At 34.2% G+C, this 16,780-nt stretch overlaps 2 protein-coding genes across 2 annotated transcripts in view; one reads left to right on the top strand and one right to left on the bottom strand.

Annotated features, from left to right (window-relative positions):
* LOC106105948 (tubulin beta chain-like) overlaps positions 1–820 on the top strand; it is an 8,918-nt gene extending 8,098 nt beyond the window's left edge. Inside the window, exon 12 of the mRNA XM_013286453.1 lies at positions 675–820. Coding sequence (XP_013141907.1) covers positions 675–758 — 84 coding nt within the window. The 3' untranslated portion in view covers positions 759–820. The remainder of the gene's footprint in view (positions 1–674) is intronic.
* Positions 821–7,693: 6,873 nt separating this feature from the next.
* On the bottom strand, positions 7,694–16,173 carry LOC106106006 (cytochrome P450 307a1-like). Its single transcript, XM_013286527.1, has 2 exons — positions 15,700–16,173; positions 7,694–9,683 (listed from the first exon to the last, which is right to left on the bottom strand). The coding sequence occupies exons 1-2, from the start codon at positions 16,052–16,054 to the stop codon at positions 8,446–8,448; spliced, it is 1,593 nt and encodes a 530-aa protein (XP_013141981.1). The 5' UTR covers positions 16,055–16,173; the 3' UTR covers positions 7,694–8,445.
* Between the last annotated feature and the right edge of the window lie 607 nt (positions 16,174–16,780).

Below are 16,780 nucleotides of genomic sequence, written 5' to 3'. Positions count from 1 at the left end.
CAATATGGCAGGTGTATTATTTTTTATTTTTATTTTGACCATTGCTTGTAACATATGACTATACCAAATAAATTGTACCTAAATAGTACCTCAATAAAAAAAATGTATACACCTAATATGGTAGATAGTTTTCGAAAAATAAAACAATCAAAAGTCTTGCTTAGTAACGTTATTTATATTTTACTCGCTTTCGCCCGCGACTCCGTCCGCGTGAAATTAAAAAATAATATTAAACATAATTAATGCTACTGACTGACAACGTAGCTTTTTTGTTTGATAGTAATGAAATAAATAATGAAAAGTATTAGGCCGATTTCAAAAGTTTATTTTTCGAAAACTATCTACGATATTAGGTGTATACATTTTTTTTATTGAGGTACTATTTAGGTACAATTTATTTGGTATAGTCATATGTTATAAGCAATGGTCAAAATAAAAATAAAAAATAATACACCTGCCATATTGACGTTAATATGGCGGCTGTAACTTAATTTAGTTATAATTACGTTCTAGAGAAGGTACATTTGTTTTGAGCGAGGTACTAAATAGTACATTTTTAGTAAGTGCTATAATTTAATTCGCGATGGTACACCCGCCATTTTGACTCTCACCGGTGGATTCAGGGCCGCTTGCTCGTTTGCCACTTTATAGTATAAAAAAATGTAAAATTTCAGGACGCTCAAGTGGACGATGAAGAGATAGAATTCGATGAAGAACAAGAATATCCTTTAAGAGATATTTCACAGATGGCGCGCTGATCGCATTTATATTAACTATTTTAATTAAACATATGATTAAATACAATATCTTTTATTATCTACCATTTGTTTTAAACGAAATAACTCTTTCCCAGGACTCTGTGTGCATAAAATAATAACAATAGTATCCTATGTGTTCCTGACTATCTACATGTATGGCAATTTCTATAATCTATACTATTATAATAAAGCGTAAACACACACTCCTTTGTTGCCTAAGATGTCAGCAATTACAGCATGTTTTTGAATAATTCTTTTCTTAATAAAAAGCCCTACACTTACGTCACGCTTTAAGCTATATATTTTAACACCATTAAACTTAGGGGGTAAATATTTTAGATAAAAACCCTAATGTGGGAAAGAGACAAGTTGCTGCCAACATCAAGAAAGCAAGAATGCCAAGGTTTGTCATGTTATGTCATTTTGACATTTGCTATTGAGAATTTGACAAAAGTAAAAAAAAATAAAAATCTTCATAATTTCATGCGGATGAAGCTGCACGAGAACAGGTAGTAATATTATAAACATATAAATAACTATAAATATGTGTGTTTAAGAGTGGGAGAGCCCGCTTTAACGTCTTCGCAGTGCAGGGCTCTCAGCAATACCACGACCACACAGGAAACAGGCGTGAAGTGGAAGCAATTCCGCGTTTCGTCTGATGAGTGTGATGCCGGAGGCCTGATTTTAGTCCCTTTTTCGTCCCACCTTTTTCTATTAAGGAAAGGATTGAATGGGAAAGTGGATTTGACGGTGAAGAGACGCATAGGAAAGGAAAATATCTTGTTTATGTGCGTCTCCTCCTCCGTCGATTTAGTGTAGGCATGCATATGCAATTGCGGATGTCATAGGCAACGGTGGCTTCGCCAATATAGAGTATTTAGGTGGCCGCTTGCTCGTTTAAATGTTTGTTAGTTTGTCTTAAACTGAATGAATCTCGATGTTTATAACATGTAGTCTGAAACAAATAGGATATTTGTTTTTGTATATTTTAATCCCACGAGGATGGAGTCGTCGAAGGCTAAGTATATAAAACCACACCCAAATAACGCTAGTAATAGAATAGTTCATAATAATGGACATATAATACTGACCTTACCCACAGTAAGGTGCAACCACAGATATTCAAATACATAGAGTGGGCTGACACTTTTCTTACAACATTCTTTCTCTCATTGTCAGCACACATATGTGTGTCAAAACACATTTAATAAAATTTTAATGTATGTTTTTTTTGTATTACAGTTTATTTTTTATAAAAGACTAGCTGTTGCTCGTGACTAGGCTCGCGTGGTATTAAAAATATAGCCTAAATTACTCCCGAATAAATTAGCTTTCTAATGGCGAAAGAATTTTTAAAATCGGCCCAGTAGTTTTTGAGTTATTTCAATACATACAAAAATACAAATACGAATCTTTTCTCTTTATAATTTAAGTACTAGCTGTTCCCTTGCGACTTCATCCGCATGAAATTATGAAATTTTTATATTATTGTTTACATGTGTCAAATTATCAATTGCAAATGTCAAAATGACATGACGATGGCAACCTTGCTTCCTTGATGTTGGCAGCAATTTATGGTCTCTTTCCCACATTAGGTTTTTTATCCAAAATATTTACCCCCTAAGTTTAATGGCGTTAAAATACATAGCCTAAAGCGTGACGTACGTGTAGGGCTTTTTATTAAAAAAAGAACTATTCAAAAACATGCTGTAATTGCTGACATCTTAGGCAACAAAGAATTGTGTGTTTTACGCTTTATTATGATAGTATAATATAGATAGATGGAGCTTATTATTATTTAGTAAAATGTTTTATTACATGTCAATACACGAGATGGCACTAAACTTGACAACATAGTACCTTTGTAATAAATTACCGGTGGAAAAATATTTTTCACTGTCTCGTCTGTACACTGTTTGAATGTCTGCGTGTCGTATATTTAAATATATAAATAAATGTATGAATGTGTATGTAAAAGGTTTGCAAATTGATGTAATTTTCAAGGTTACGAATGTCCTTGAATTGCAACCAGTATTGAATAAAGATATGTACACACTGAAGTATGAAAAACTATTTTTAAGACAATTCACTACACGCAAAGATATTTAAGAAATATATAGACATAGGAAACAACTTACCGGTACTTTCTCTGATTTTCTTTGTATCTACCTTCTACCAGCTATCGTTCAGTCAAAGTCCAAATAGGTTCACCCGTTCCAGAGATAGCGTCCGGTCGCCATTTTGACAACGCGGTAAAAAATATGCAGGTCTATGTCAACTACCCTTCATTGAAAGTCCGGTCGGAATCGGCCCAGACGTATCAGGAACAAATGCGGATTATTCCCAACCGTCACCCAGCTCTGTCCCCACGTGAGAAAAATCATCCTTCCCACCCTTCAGTCCTACCATCACCAACAAAACGACAGATGGAACCGTTATGAAATAAAATGCGTTCCAACCGTCCCCTCGTCGAAAAACATGGGACGGATGAAACTTTTTATTCTAATCTGTTCCCACGTGGGGACAGAGCGGTGTGACGGTTTGGAATAATCCGTTGCTACGCAGTTTCCTTCGCGGATATGTTAAGTGTGTACTTGACTTTATATTATGTGACGTTTGCAAAAGATAATGCGTTTTCGTCGCGTTTTTTAAAATGACATTGAGGTAGGTCCAGAATTGAATAATTTATAGTCTGGTCTTAGGCCTGTATCTGTACCCATACAAGCCTTCTCATAGATCTGTCATTTATAGCTATGGCTAGTCTCCACTAGTCCAGAAATACAGGAGGAGCCGGAGGAGTCGGAGGCCTAATTTTAGCCCCTTTCCCTTTCCACCCTTTTCTTGAGAGGAAAGGATGGAAAGGAAAAATGGATATGACGGTGGAGGTGACGCATAGGAAGGGGAAATGTCTTTTTGTGGGTCTCCTCCTCCGTCAATGAAGGGTAGGCAGCGCTGCAATTGCGGATGTTTATGGACAGCGGTCGCTTTCCATTTCGATGGATTCAGGTAACCGAAAAAACAGCGCATATACTACCCGGCTTAGAAAGGAATCTTGCATCAGTAGATGTCTGTTATTGTGTAGATTACTACTAAGTTGATACTTTAGGTGAGAGGTTGCAAAAAGGGGTACGTAAGTTTTAAACTTTTAAACTCCACGCGGACAAAGTCGCTAGCAACAACTAGTAGTCTTATAAATATTATAAATGCGAAAGTTACGATGGATGGATGGATGTTTGTTAGCTTTTGTAGCCTAAACGGCTGAACGGATCTTCATGAAATTTGGCACAGATGTAGAGCATAGTCTGGAAGAACACACAGGCTACTTTTTATCCCGGGAATAGTTACGGTTCCCGTGGGAATCATTAATTTAGTTTTTTAATGTTTACTTAATCATTCTGCAGCGGTTCAACATATCTTATTGAAATTTGGCACAGATGTAAAACAAAGTCTGGAGTACACATGGAATAAGGTCCATCCCCGAGAAATGTCCGATTCCCGGGATACGTAGCTTTTTGTAATTTATATAGTTCGTATGTTTTCTAATACCACGCGGACTAAGTCGCTGGCAACAGATAGTAAACATAAATTACTTAAAGCTTCTACAATTGAAAGCCACAAATGAATGCGGAAATTATAACAGTCATGTGTCAGGACCACATATCTGAGTACAAGCGTCATATGAAAATGTTTATGCAGCGAAAACCCGAGGTTATAAAAAAACATCAACGGAAACACTTCCGACAAATGTTCATGAATTAAAGAAAACATCACCTTTCTGACCTCTGGGTTGAATTTGATTTTGCACGTCAGTTCTGTACGGATTTAAAAGACAAATTTTTATAACATAAGGTGGCAAACGAGCAAGCGGCTATCTGAATCCGCCAAAATAGCGAAGCTACCGCCGCCCATAGACAATCGCAATTGCAGATGCGTTGCTTACCGTTATTCGACGGAGGAGACGCACATAAAGAGGACATTTCCGCTTCCTATGCATCTCCTCCTCCGCCAAATACACTTCCCGTTCCCATCCTCTCCTTATAAGAAAACAGTGGTAAAGAGAAAGGGATTTAAATTAGGCCTCAGGCACCACACTCATCAGACGAAACACGGAATTGCTTCCATTTCACGCTTGTCTTCTGTGTGGTCGTGGTATTACACCGAGCGAGCCGGCCCTGTAGTGCTAAGATGTTAAAGCGGACACTACCACTGTTTACTACAACCAACTTAGAGCGCGCGCACCTTTGAAACTATAGCACACCAAGCTTTCGCCCGCGACACCGTCCGCATAGAATTAAAACAAAACAAAGTAGTTAAGTATCCTAACATTTCTTCAAGAATATCCTCTACATCTACATCTGTGCCAATTTTCAACGAGATCCAATTACCGGTTTAGGATACAAACTCTAACAAACATCCATTTTAACTTTCACATTTATGACAGTAGTAAGACAAGCTTTTGTCCGCGAGTCTGTCCGAGTGGAATTAAAAAAAATAACTATGTATATAATATGTCACCGTTAATTACATTTTATTTAATACGAGCTGTTGCCCGCGACTTCGTCTGCGTGGTATTAGAAAACATATGAACTATATAAATTACAAAAAACTACGTATCCCTCGGGAACCGGACATATCTCGGGCATGAAGCTTATCCCATGTGTACTCCAGACTTTGTTTTATATCTGTGCCAAATTGCAATAAGATATGTTGAACCGTTCCAGAATGATCGAGTAAACATTAAAAAACTAAATTAATGAATCCCACGGGAACCGTAACTATTCCCGGGATAAAAAGTAGCCTATGTGTTCTTCCCGAATATGCTCTAAACCTGTGCCAAATTTCATGGAGATCCGTTCAGCCGTTTAGACTACAAACGCTAACAAACATCCATCCATCCATCCATCCATCTATCCATCCATCCATCTACACTTTCGCATTTATAATATTAGTAAGATAATGTATACACCTGAGATAATGGTTTCGCACTAACGAGAGGGTTTTCTTCGTCCGCACCAGAAGTACCGCGTCAGGCTGATATCGACATGTTACGCAGTGTGTCAAACTGTTTTTATGCAATTGGCAATTATTTTTTTAATATAAAGTGGCAAACGAGCAAGCCACCTGAAACCGACGAAATGAAAAGCGACCGCTGCCCATAGACAACCGCAATTGTAGATGCGTTTGCCTACTCTTAAACGGAGGAGACGCACATAAAGGGGATATTTCTCCTTCCTATGCGTTTCCTCCACCGTCAAATCGGCTTTTCTCTCCCATCCTGACCTCTTAAGAAAAGGGTGAAAAGGGAAAGGGATTAAATTTAGGCCACCGGCACCACACTCATCATACGAAACGCGGAATTACTCCCACTTCACGCCTGTCTTCCTGTCTTCTATGTGGTCGTGGTATTGCACAGGGCGAGCCAATAGAAAGCGGGCTCTACCAATTTCTGACCTTTTAACCTCCCCTTCTGCAGAGGTGAAGCGCTTCGCCTCCGCATCCGCTTCCGTTAAAATGGCCTCCGTTACAACCCTAGTACACAGTGATATTTCTACGTAGGGTTTTCTACATTTTTGGCATAACAATTGACAATTGAAAGTATAGTAACGTTTATGTAATGAATCTACATTGACTGACACCGACTTCAAAGTAATAATAATTGTACAATATAGACATAACAGTTACAATAAGGGAGGTTTACATGTTCAAGGAATTATTTCGTTACTTTTTAGTGTATTGTATTTTTTGAGAATATGTCTTTTTTAGTGTATTTTGTTTATTAATACACCTTTGACTAAACTATCAACTGTTTGTGCGATTGTCGATTGTTTCGGCCTCAACTGTTTTGTTAGACAACTTAACATCGAGTATAGTGTGTCTAAATAATTTAGATTAGTTTGACAATTCATTTCAAATTCAGTGGGGATGGGTTGTGTAAAATCATGAATCTTATCGATATTCGATTTTTATTCTTATAGAATTTAGAATCGATAGATTTAATAATATAACATATGAATTAAAAAAACACTGTTTTCTCAAATTAATAATGACCATAACAAATAATGAGAGTAAATAAATGTTTATTACTACTACAGCCGTACGTAATCGAATTGGATTTCGCTATTATTTCTGTCATCGCTAAATTCTCTACACTATAATCAATAATAGAATTATCATCTGAATTAGTTAATAAGAAAATAATAATTTTACTTGAGTTCGATAATTATTTAAAACGAATATCGATAGTTCAAAATTGTTTGCTATGCGTGTTTGTTTCGTCACTACGATACCTATCTATTAAGTATGGCATTTGCCTTCATACATATTGAATTCGATACTTCATATGCGTCTTTATTAAACTAATCTATCTTATTTAGACAAATTATAATTATATATAATATATTATGCTATAGGTGTGCGCGCTGTAAATGATTTTGACGTATGAGGGGTCAAAGAGTAAAAGAAAAGACGAAATGTCATTTGCAAAAACTATAATTTATACTCTAATGTACTCTCTACTAATCACAATGATTCTATTTACTAACTACTTATAAAAATATATGATTATATAAAATAAATGCTACAAAATGGATTTTACATACAGAACTTTGATATAGTTTTAAAAAAATAACATCCAAAGATTACAATAAAATTACAAATACATTTTATATAGCGTTGTAAATTGCAAAAAAGTTTGTTACCTTACGACGTTTTTTTTTCTTAATTTTAAAAACAAAACAAATATATATCAAACATTAATTATACGAAAAATAGTATTGTGTTAATTCTTTTTAACAGAATAATTGATTTAAAAAAAAAGTAATTAAAGAACGAAAATATATATTAAAACAGATAAAATTACAATCTTTGTATAAATGCTTTTAAATGCTTCAGTTACATCTAGATTATACAAATATTTTAAGATATTTTTTAATCTGTGTGTTTACTTTTCATAGATAAAAAATGATCCAATTTACTCTATTACTAATTTTAAGGCCATGCCAGCATGGGAATAAGAACAGTATATAAAACTACCTGTTGCACGCGATTTCGCCCACGTTATTAATAAAAATATAACCTAAGTTATTTAGTGATAACGTAGCTTTTTAATGGTGTAAGAATTTTTAAAATCGGTCCAGTAGTTTTTAAGTTATTTTAGTACATACAAAAATATAAAAATACATATCTTTCTTCTTTTATCATATAGTATAATAGATTAATTCGATATCCTCTAAACAAAAAGCAGTCATGTAAAATGTATAAATTATTTCTTCCAATCATAACCTGAATGTTGCCAGCGTTGAAACTGTTAAAATTATCGTTCATAGCGATCAATAAATAATATTTTGAGCGTTACTCTATGGCCATACGGTTATTATCTGTGCTTTTGACAATTTAAAAAATACAATTCCCATAAAAATAACAATTTAAAAGAAATGATTTTATACCCTAATTTTAAACAATAAAAAACTACTAAATTGACTTCAAATGCACAAAGGTGGGTTACAAATGACATAAAAACAGAATCCGTATGGCCACCTAGAGTGAATATCTTCAAACAGTCCTACTAACGTAACGACCAGATAGGCATAAACTCAGCACAAACTCCTTGTCTCGTGTCTGCTCAGGTCTTTCATATTCTGTCACAGAACAGCGTTTCTAATAGACCGGATAAATCAATGCAAACCTAATGCTTTCTCGGCAAGAGATATAAATTAAACGTATCCTTTGGTAACGCGACGCACGCTGGTCTTTGTCTTAGGTCTTTTATGTTTTCTGCTGCGACGTCAAATTCTTGTATAATATTAGCAAACATAACAAAACTCATCGTCGTGACTAAAGTTTGTCCAATGCAGGTTCGTTTTCCGATACTAAAAGGTAAGAAATGCGGTATATTCTTCTTCAGAGTGTAGTGTTCTTTCTCATTTTCTGATATCTCATTTATCGGAGATCTCTCGCTGTCAGATTCCATCCCAGAATCGCACTGTGAGTTACGTCTCACACGCATTTTTATGCGTTCCAAAAATCTACTAGGATCAAATTTCTCAGGTTCATTCCAATATTTCTCAGATTTATTTAATTCGTAATTATTTATGAAGACAACTGTACCTTTTTCAACACCATAACCAGCGATAACAGCAGGTTCAGTCGCTACATGAGGAACTATCGGTGACGACGCGTATCGTAGACATTCCAGTATCGTCGCTTCAGTATACGGTAGGTTGCTTCTATCAGAAAGTGTTACAGCTCGTTTACCTTTTGTTACTCCATCAATTTCCGCTTTAATTTTCTTCCCAACATCAGCATCTCTAGCAACAGCAGCTAAACACAACATAACAAGATTACCAACAGAAGAATGACCTCCTAAGAAATCTTCTAACATGAAAATGATCGTGTTCCTATCAACATTCGGGTCATCGTTCAACACTCTTAGTAAACCATCAAGGAAATCCTTTTCAGGTACCTCAGTGTCCATATTCGTTTCTCTCATCTCGACAATCCTCGAAAGTATAAAGGAACGGATATCTTGCGACCAATTAGATAGTTTATCCATATGTTTCTTGTAGAACGGAGCGAGCCATGGCAGGAAATCGACAGCGTAACCTTGGTTAATCTCCCAAAATATTTCATCGAAATGATCGACGACTTTTTTGAATTCTTCATCTGTTTCAGTATCGAATCTTATGTTGCACATGTAATTTGTGAACATATTCATAGCAGTCATCATTAATAATGGTTTCAAATTAATGCTGCTCTCTGTTGTTCTGGTGATTTGTTTAAGTGTCTGTAATAATTCTATAGATTCGAATGCAGCAACGGAACCGATGCGTGAGAAGTTGTCTGTGTGTTGTTTTGGACCGCAATGACGACGGGCGAGGTTACGTCTACGGAGTTGAAGATTTGACCAATCGCAGAGAGCTAATGCTGTAGACAAAGAGAGAGATAGATTAATAATTTAACGTAATTCGAATTTCAAACTTAATCCATAATCAAATTAAATTTTATAATTTGTCTAAATAAGATAGATTAGTTTGACAATTCATCTGACAATTTAGTAGGAATGGTTGTATAAAGTCTCCCCTTATTAGTTAACAACAATAATTTTAGTTAAATTCGATAAATTTTCTTTAAACCGAATATCGATAGTTCATAATTGTTCGCTGTGTGTTTCGTCACTACGATACCTGTCTATTAAGTACAATTGACTTCATACAAATTGAATTCAAAACTTCATATGCGTCATTTATCAAACTACTCTATCTTATTTAGACAAACTAAAAGGATTACGAGTATAGCAGTTGGTAATTTAGTTTGTTTATAAGCGTCATATATTGACCAATGATAGAGCGGCGATTGCACGGAATGTCGCCATTATGATAAATTCGAAATTCAATTTCGAAAAATATCAGCATGTACTTTTGTTTTTTCAACATGGGAAAATTCGAAAGAAGGTGGGAATTTTATAATTACTGGTAACTAAGAATTACAAGGCCCTCTGTCAATGCAAAAAATTACATCCTTTTAGATCTATATTCTAGTTTTAAAACTGTGTCAAAAACGTTAATCTATTCGATAATAATTAGATTAGAAGCAAAATATTCTAGTTCAGTAAACAAATAAACAAGCTTATTAAATCTATGGCGTTAACATATTGAGTATAGCAACACTGAACGTCAATGCAAAAAGTCTACCGTCTATGCCAGTGGTTCCTAAACTTTTTCTTATAAACCCGAATCAAAATTTCTTTAATTAATCAACAATTTTTGCTTCCGGAATTTAACTAAAGGTCTGTCCCGCCACTGACTGATAAAGGCTTAGATAGCTTAAAAATGACGACAATAACAAAATCCGATTTTTATCAGACAATTTCGTTAGTCAGGCCCTTAATCTTTTTAATCGTTTGCATGCGCAAACATTTGACTAAACTATCGCACAACTTTTTAGTCTCCCTTTGATTCCTATAAGCTTATATGAGCGCACACTACTCGATTTTTAGCTGTGCAACTAAACAGTTGAATTGGCTGCGAAACAATCGACAATCGCACAACAGCGTGATAGTCAGTCAGGTGTTCGCCTGCTATTACAAGCAAACTAGAGGTTTCATGAGGAAACATGTGGGCACTTTTCAGACGTATAACTAACTAGTTGTTGCCCGCAAGTTTGTACGCGCAATACACAAAAGTAGCCTATAATATGCCCATCTATGTCAGCTACCCCTCAGTTAAAGTCCGGTCGGAATCGGCCCAGAGTTTTCGGAGATTACCCGGAACAAATACGGCTTGCGGACAGACAGATAATTTTTAAATGCGATTTTCGTTATCAGCAATGCAAGTACATCATCTACCGCTTGGAATTTTTCTTTTCATATTACAAACAGAAACTTCAATTTTATCTATACTATTATAATAAAGAGTAACAAACACTTCTTTGTTGCGTAAGATGTCAGCAATTACAGCATATTTTTGAATAAATCTTTCTTTAATAAAAAGCCCCACACTTACGTCATGCTTTAGGCTATATATTTTCACGCCATTAAACTCAGAGGTAAATATTTTTGATAAAAACCCTAATGTGGGAAAGAGACCATAAGTTGCTGCATCAAGGAAGCAAGATTGCCAAGGTTTATCATGACATGTCATTTTGACTTTTGCAATTGAAAATTTGAAAAAAGTCGCACGGGGACTGCTAGTTTTATTATATGTATAGATATAAATAAATTATACCTTGTTGGGTATCCTGTGGGTCTACACTTTGAGGATAACTGGACTATGTTTGTAGCAAAAAACAAGAAATCACGCTCGGATAATTTAAACGTGATGCAACATGAATAAGAAGCGAATAAAATTGAAAATGCATCGTGTAATGATGCGGTGAGGTAATCAGTGCGTGAAGGAAAAAGTATGTAAGTACACACCAGACGAGGGAAATGTTACTTTTGTTTATAACTTAATTATAGATAGCTGTTCCCGTGCGGCTTCATCCGCGTGATATTATGAAAATTTTATTTTATTGTTTACATTTGTCAAATTATCAATAGCAAATGTGAAAATGACATGACATTACAAACCTTAGCAATCTTGCTTTCTTGACGTTGGCAGCAACTTATGGTCTCTTTCCCACATTAGGGTTTTTATCCAAAATATTTACTCCCTAAGTTTAATGTCGCGAAAATATATAGCCTAAAGCGTGACGTAAGTGTAGGGCTTTTTATTAAAAAAAGAATTATTCAAAAATATATTGTAATAGCTGACATTTTAGGCAACAAAGAAGTGTGTGTTTACGCTTTATTATAATAGTATAGATCATAGTCGATTAAATACTATTTGGAGGAATCATCTTGATAACCTAGACTATAAATGACGCATAGATTAAGGCGGGAATTTGAAATGTCAAATGTTATATTATTGTTTTTAAATTACTTTTTTTAAGTTCGATGAAACTGTCAAGTGTTGTGCGATAGTCGAATGTTTCGTAGCCAATTCAACTGTTTAGTTGCACAACTAAATATCGAGTAGAGTGCATCATATAAGCTCATAGGAATCAAAGTACTAAACAGTTGTGCGACAGTTTAGTCAAAGATGTGCGCTCTAACATAGACAACAAATGACGCATATTTTGGCGGGAATTTGAAATGTCAAATGGAATATTATAATTAGTTACTAGCTGTTGCGTTGCCCTAGACTTCGTCCGCGTGGTATTAGAAAACATACGAACTATATAAATAACAAAAAGCTACGTCCCATGTGTACTCCAGACTTTGTTTTATATATGTGCCAAATTTCAATAAGATATGTTGAACCGTTGCAGAATGATCGAGTAAACATTAAAAAACTGAATTAATGCATCCCACGGGAACCGTAACTATTCCCGGGGTAGAAAGTAGCCTATGTGTTCTTCCAGACTATGCTCTAAACCTGTGCCAGATTTCATTGAGATCCGTTCAGCCGTTTAGACTACAAACGCTAACATCCATCGTAACTTTCGCATTTATAATATTAAATAAGAAATAATAAGATTTATAAGCTTGTAATAGTATAATAGTATTATTTTCTATTATAAATATACATATTTAATACCGACAGAATATTCTAACCTAGATTTGATATGAAAATGATTGTAAAAAAAATTAATTAAAACCTAACAATGACACGCATAATATTCCTGCGTGTTAAAAAAATCTATGTCAAACAAAATACCTCGTGGTAAGTATTGTATATCGCTGACAAAGTAAATAGGAAGAAGGTAACACGAACTAAATATCAAATTACTGCAATTAGAACATAAATGTCGGCTACTAGCTGATCCCTGCGACTTCGTTCGCGTTTTATTATAAGTATGTAAACTTTTCGATTAATATTTTTTTTATTAAAACACCATATTATATAGAATACAACAGGTCAGGTTATCTGTTTAGTACAGATCTGTTCAGTAATTCTGGAGTGAGTTAGTAAGAAATTGGAAGGTAATTATTGTAAGAAAACTGTTAAAGATAGATACATGCTACAGAGGACTTTTTTGTAGAACTTTTTGAGATCTACAATACTTTCATACATCATTTTTATATACCTCTAACGGTTTAGGCAGCGTAAGCCGAGAAATGTTAAAGTTTGGTAATTTTTTGACGCCGGCGTCCAGAAACACGTTGTTTATTAATAGTTCCTAAACATTAGTAATAATAAAATATAGCCTATGTTACTCACAAATAAATTACCTTTCTAACGGTGAAAGAATTTTTAAAATCGGCCCAGTAGTTTTTGAGTTATTTCAATACATACAAAAATACAAATCTTTCCTCTATAGATTAGAAGTATAATTTGTCAAGGTTAAAATATGCTGATGTTATTTAGGCATAGTTTTGTTACCTAGTATTAAATTACGAGAAATGTCGCCTGATGCAATATTAAAGGCGCCAGTGCGTTTTTATAATATCGGTGCATCAGTGTTAAATTACGTTGTACCAAGTCATAAGCGATAGCGGAAATCTCAATGAACGGAATTCAATAGTATTTAGACATTTTAGTTACATTTCACTGACAGATATTATTTACTGTCAAAAAATTACTTATTTTGGACAATTTTATTGTTTAAAATAATGACTAGATGTCTTTAAATAATGGAATATAAGTTTACAAAGTTTGTTAAGCTACATACATCTGACAGTTAAAGTTTTGCCACACGCAGTTTTAACTGAAGATCGACTCTTCTTTACTAATATTATAAAGTGGAAAGATTTGTATTTTTATATGTATTAAAATAATTCAAAAACTACTAGGCAGATTTAAAAAATTCTTTTACCGTTGGAAAGGTAATTTATCTGTGAGTAACATAGGCTATATATTTGTTTTTTAAAGCACTCAAAGTCGCGAGCTAAAACTAGTTAGTTATAAGAGCTTTATAGTTAGCTTTATAGCTTTATAGTTTTTCATTTCCATTGACTTTAAGTACAATAATAGAAGTACGCTATTAAACCTGGGGATTAATAAATTGGATAAAACCGAATGTGGGAAAGGGACCATAAGCTACAAGTTGCCAACATCAAGGAAGTAAAATTGCCATCGATTGTCATCATATCATGTCATTTTGCATATGCAATTGATAATTTAAGAAATGTAAACAAAATAATAAAATTGGATTAGTTTCATGCGGGTGAAGCCGCACGGTAACAGCTAGTTTTAAATATAAATAAGAAAGAGTACATTGTAGAAGTCACTATTAACGTGTTTTTCGGGATGATGGAAACCTATTGCATCACATAGGAATAAGAGCAGGGTGAAGTTAATGTGAAGAATATTTTAAATCCGCTCCGCTTATGAGTTAGACCAAACTTGCTAACTTGATGTTTCGTTTAGGTTTACAAGGGTATCCTAAGTTATTAGGTCACTAACAGGATGTATGTCACTGGATTACGAGTAGTCTAGATTTTAAAACATATATATGGATTGTAACGTTATATTAATGTACATTCATGTTAATTTATTTTTAGGTTATGTTCAATAAAGTGCATTGAAAAGATATCCGATGAAAATATACTAAAAAAACGGCGAAATAATCAAAGGGAATTCTTATAGATTGACAGTTTTTTTAATTAGTAAAGCACTATTTAAAACATATTTCCGTAATACTTCGTATATTTTAAGGTTAGGAAAGAAATTTCCTATGAACTTGATAGAGTATTTTTTTATCTATACCATAACATGCATAGATAATATCAAAGACGAAGCGGGGTGTTGTATTCAGCCAGCTTTATTGCGGACTTGGGCCCTGTGGCATGTGCCTTGTGTCTTGGAATTAAAAAAATAAAACGTCACTCGAAATTGTCGGTGAACAATTGTAGTGAATTTTTTTTAAAATATAAGACAATCGATGTTTTTTAAATAGTTTTTATGACTTTTTTGTAAATTTTAGTGATTAAATAAATGTGATTTTTATAATGGTAAGTGATATTTTATTAATTATGCCAAGTTTTTTAATAGAATTTTATTGCGTTGCAAGACTTTTAAAAACAATATGCTTTCATTTTATTTATAGTTTTTATTTGATAATTGCTTTTGCCCGCGACTCCGTGTGGAATTTAAATATTAGTATACGTGTTTCTCAAGACTTTCCTCTACATCTATACCAAATTTCATCGAGATAGGTCCAGCAGTTTAGGCTACGAACTCTAACAAAAATTGATCCATCTAAACTTTTGCATTTATGACAAATAAGAAGACTAAAATTGTTTTATTTGTAAAATTATAGAATATATAATATTTTTAAATCAATTGTAACGTAATTTAAATAAATTGCTTGCTTATCTAACAATTGTTGAAAAGTCTAATAAAAAAGATTGTCGCGTGAAAATTAAAAAAAAATCTCACGTTAATTGTTGATTAATTTGACATTTCAAATCTGGCAGAATTTGTAGATGTTAGAAAAACGTAATGAAAAAGATACTTACAATTATTTCGATCACCGGCAAACAATTTATGGAACCGCAAGAAGTCTGGTCTGCCTCCGAAGAATTTTCCATTCTGGTTCAACACTTCCTTGATCAGTTCCAGATTATTTACAACCAGACACTGGCTATTCCCTAGTTTAATTCCGAATATTCCTCCATATTTCTTCGCTAGGTCAGTAAACGCTTGGAAAGGCGATTCTCTCTTCCCTAATAGATGCATACTGCCAATCACAGGCAAGGGTATTGGTCCCGGTGCTTTCTTAAATCCTGTCCTTTTTCCTTTCAACGGAATATTTTTCCGTGTAAAAAATTTATAAGCCACTAAGGCGATTAAAATGAATAAAAGCACACTCATGATGGTTATTTTTATTTTCCTAAAAAAGAAATTTATTATAGAGTGGCCACACTTTTGACAGGAGTTTAGGCGGGAACCATGAGCGTTCGCCGGCCGGCACTGCGTCAGATGGGATCGGATCAGCCATTTTATACAGTCGCCATTTGCATTTTAGGACTGCGCTCCGTTTTTTATTTATACACGGTTATGGCTAAATGAACCTTATGGTATTGCGATAAGGATTATACGTGTGTAATAAATAATATTGTTGTAACGATTAGAATATTTTGGTTGTCGAAGTTGTTTTCGATTTGAAAAAAACTTATACGAAATGAATAAAAACTAACTATAACAATAATTATTTATTAATAACTAGCTTTCGCCCGCGACTCCGTCCGCGTGGAATAAAAAAACAAAGCCTATGTGTTCTTCCAGACTATCCTCCACATAAGTCAAATTTCATCGAGATCCGTTCAGCAGTTTAGGCTACAAACTCTAACAAACATCCATCCATCTAAACTTTCGCATTTATAATATTACTAGCTGTTCCCGTGACCGTGCGACTTCATTCGCATGAAATTATGAAAATTGTTTTATTGATTACATTTGTCAAATTCAATTGCAAATGTCAAAATGACATGACATGACAAACCTTAGCAATCTTTCTTTCTTGATGTTGGCAGCAACTTATGGTCTCTTTCCCACATTAGGGTTTTTTCCGAAATATTTACCCCCTAAGTTTAATGG

Source organism: Papilio polytes, unplaced genomic scaffold, assembly GCF_000836215.1.
Source record: "Papilio polytes unplaced genomic scaffold, Ppol_1.0 DF822622.1, whole genome shotgun sequence".
Taxonomy (NCBI): domain Eukaryota; kingdom Metazoa; phylum Arthropoda; class Insecta; order Lepidoptera; family Papilionidae; genus Papilio; species Papilio polytes.
The sequence above is the reverse complement of the archived record's forward strand: the minus strand, read 5'-3'. Positions and strand labels throughout refer to the sequence as shown.

What these genes read in the sequence shown, in the direction of transcription:
- LOC106106006 (XM_013286527.1), bottom strand. Translation starts at nt 16,054, where the DNA reads ATGAGTGTGCTTTTATTCATTTTAATCGCCTTAGTGGCTTATAAATTT. An exon ending in TGCCGGTGATCGAAATAATT is followed by an intron (nt 9,684 to 15,699) that starts GTAAGTATCTTT and finishes CTTTGTCTACAG; the next exon opens with CATTAGCTCTCTGCGATTGG.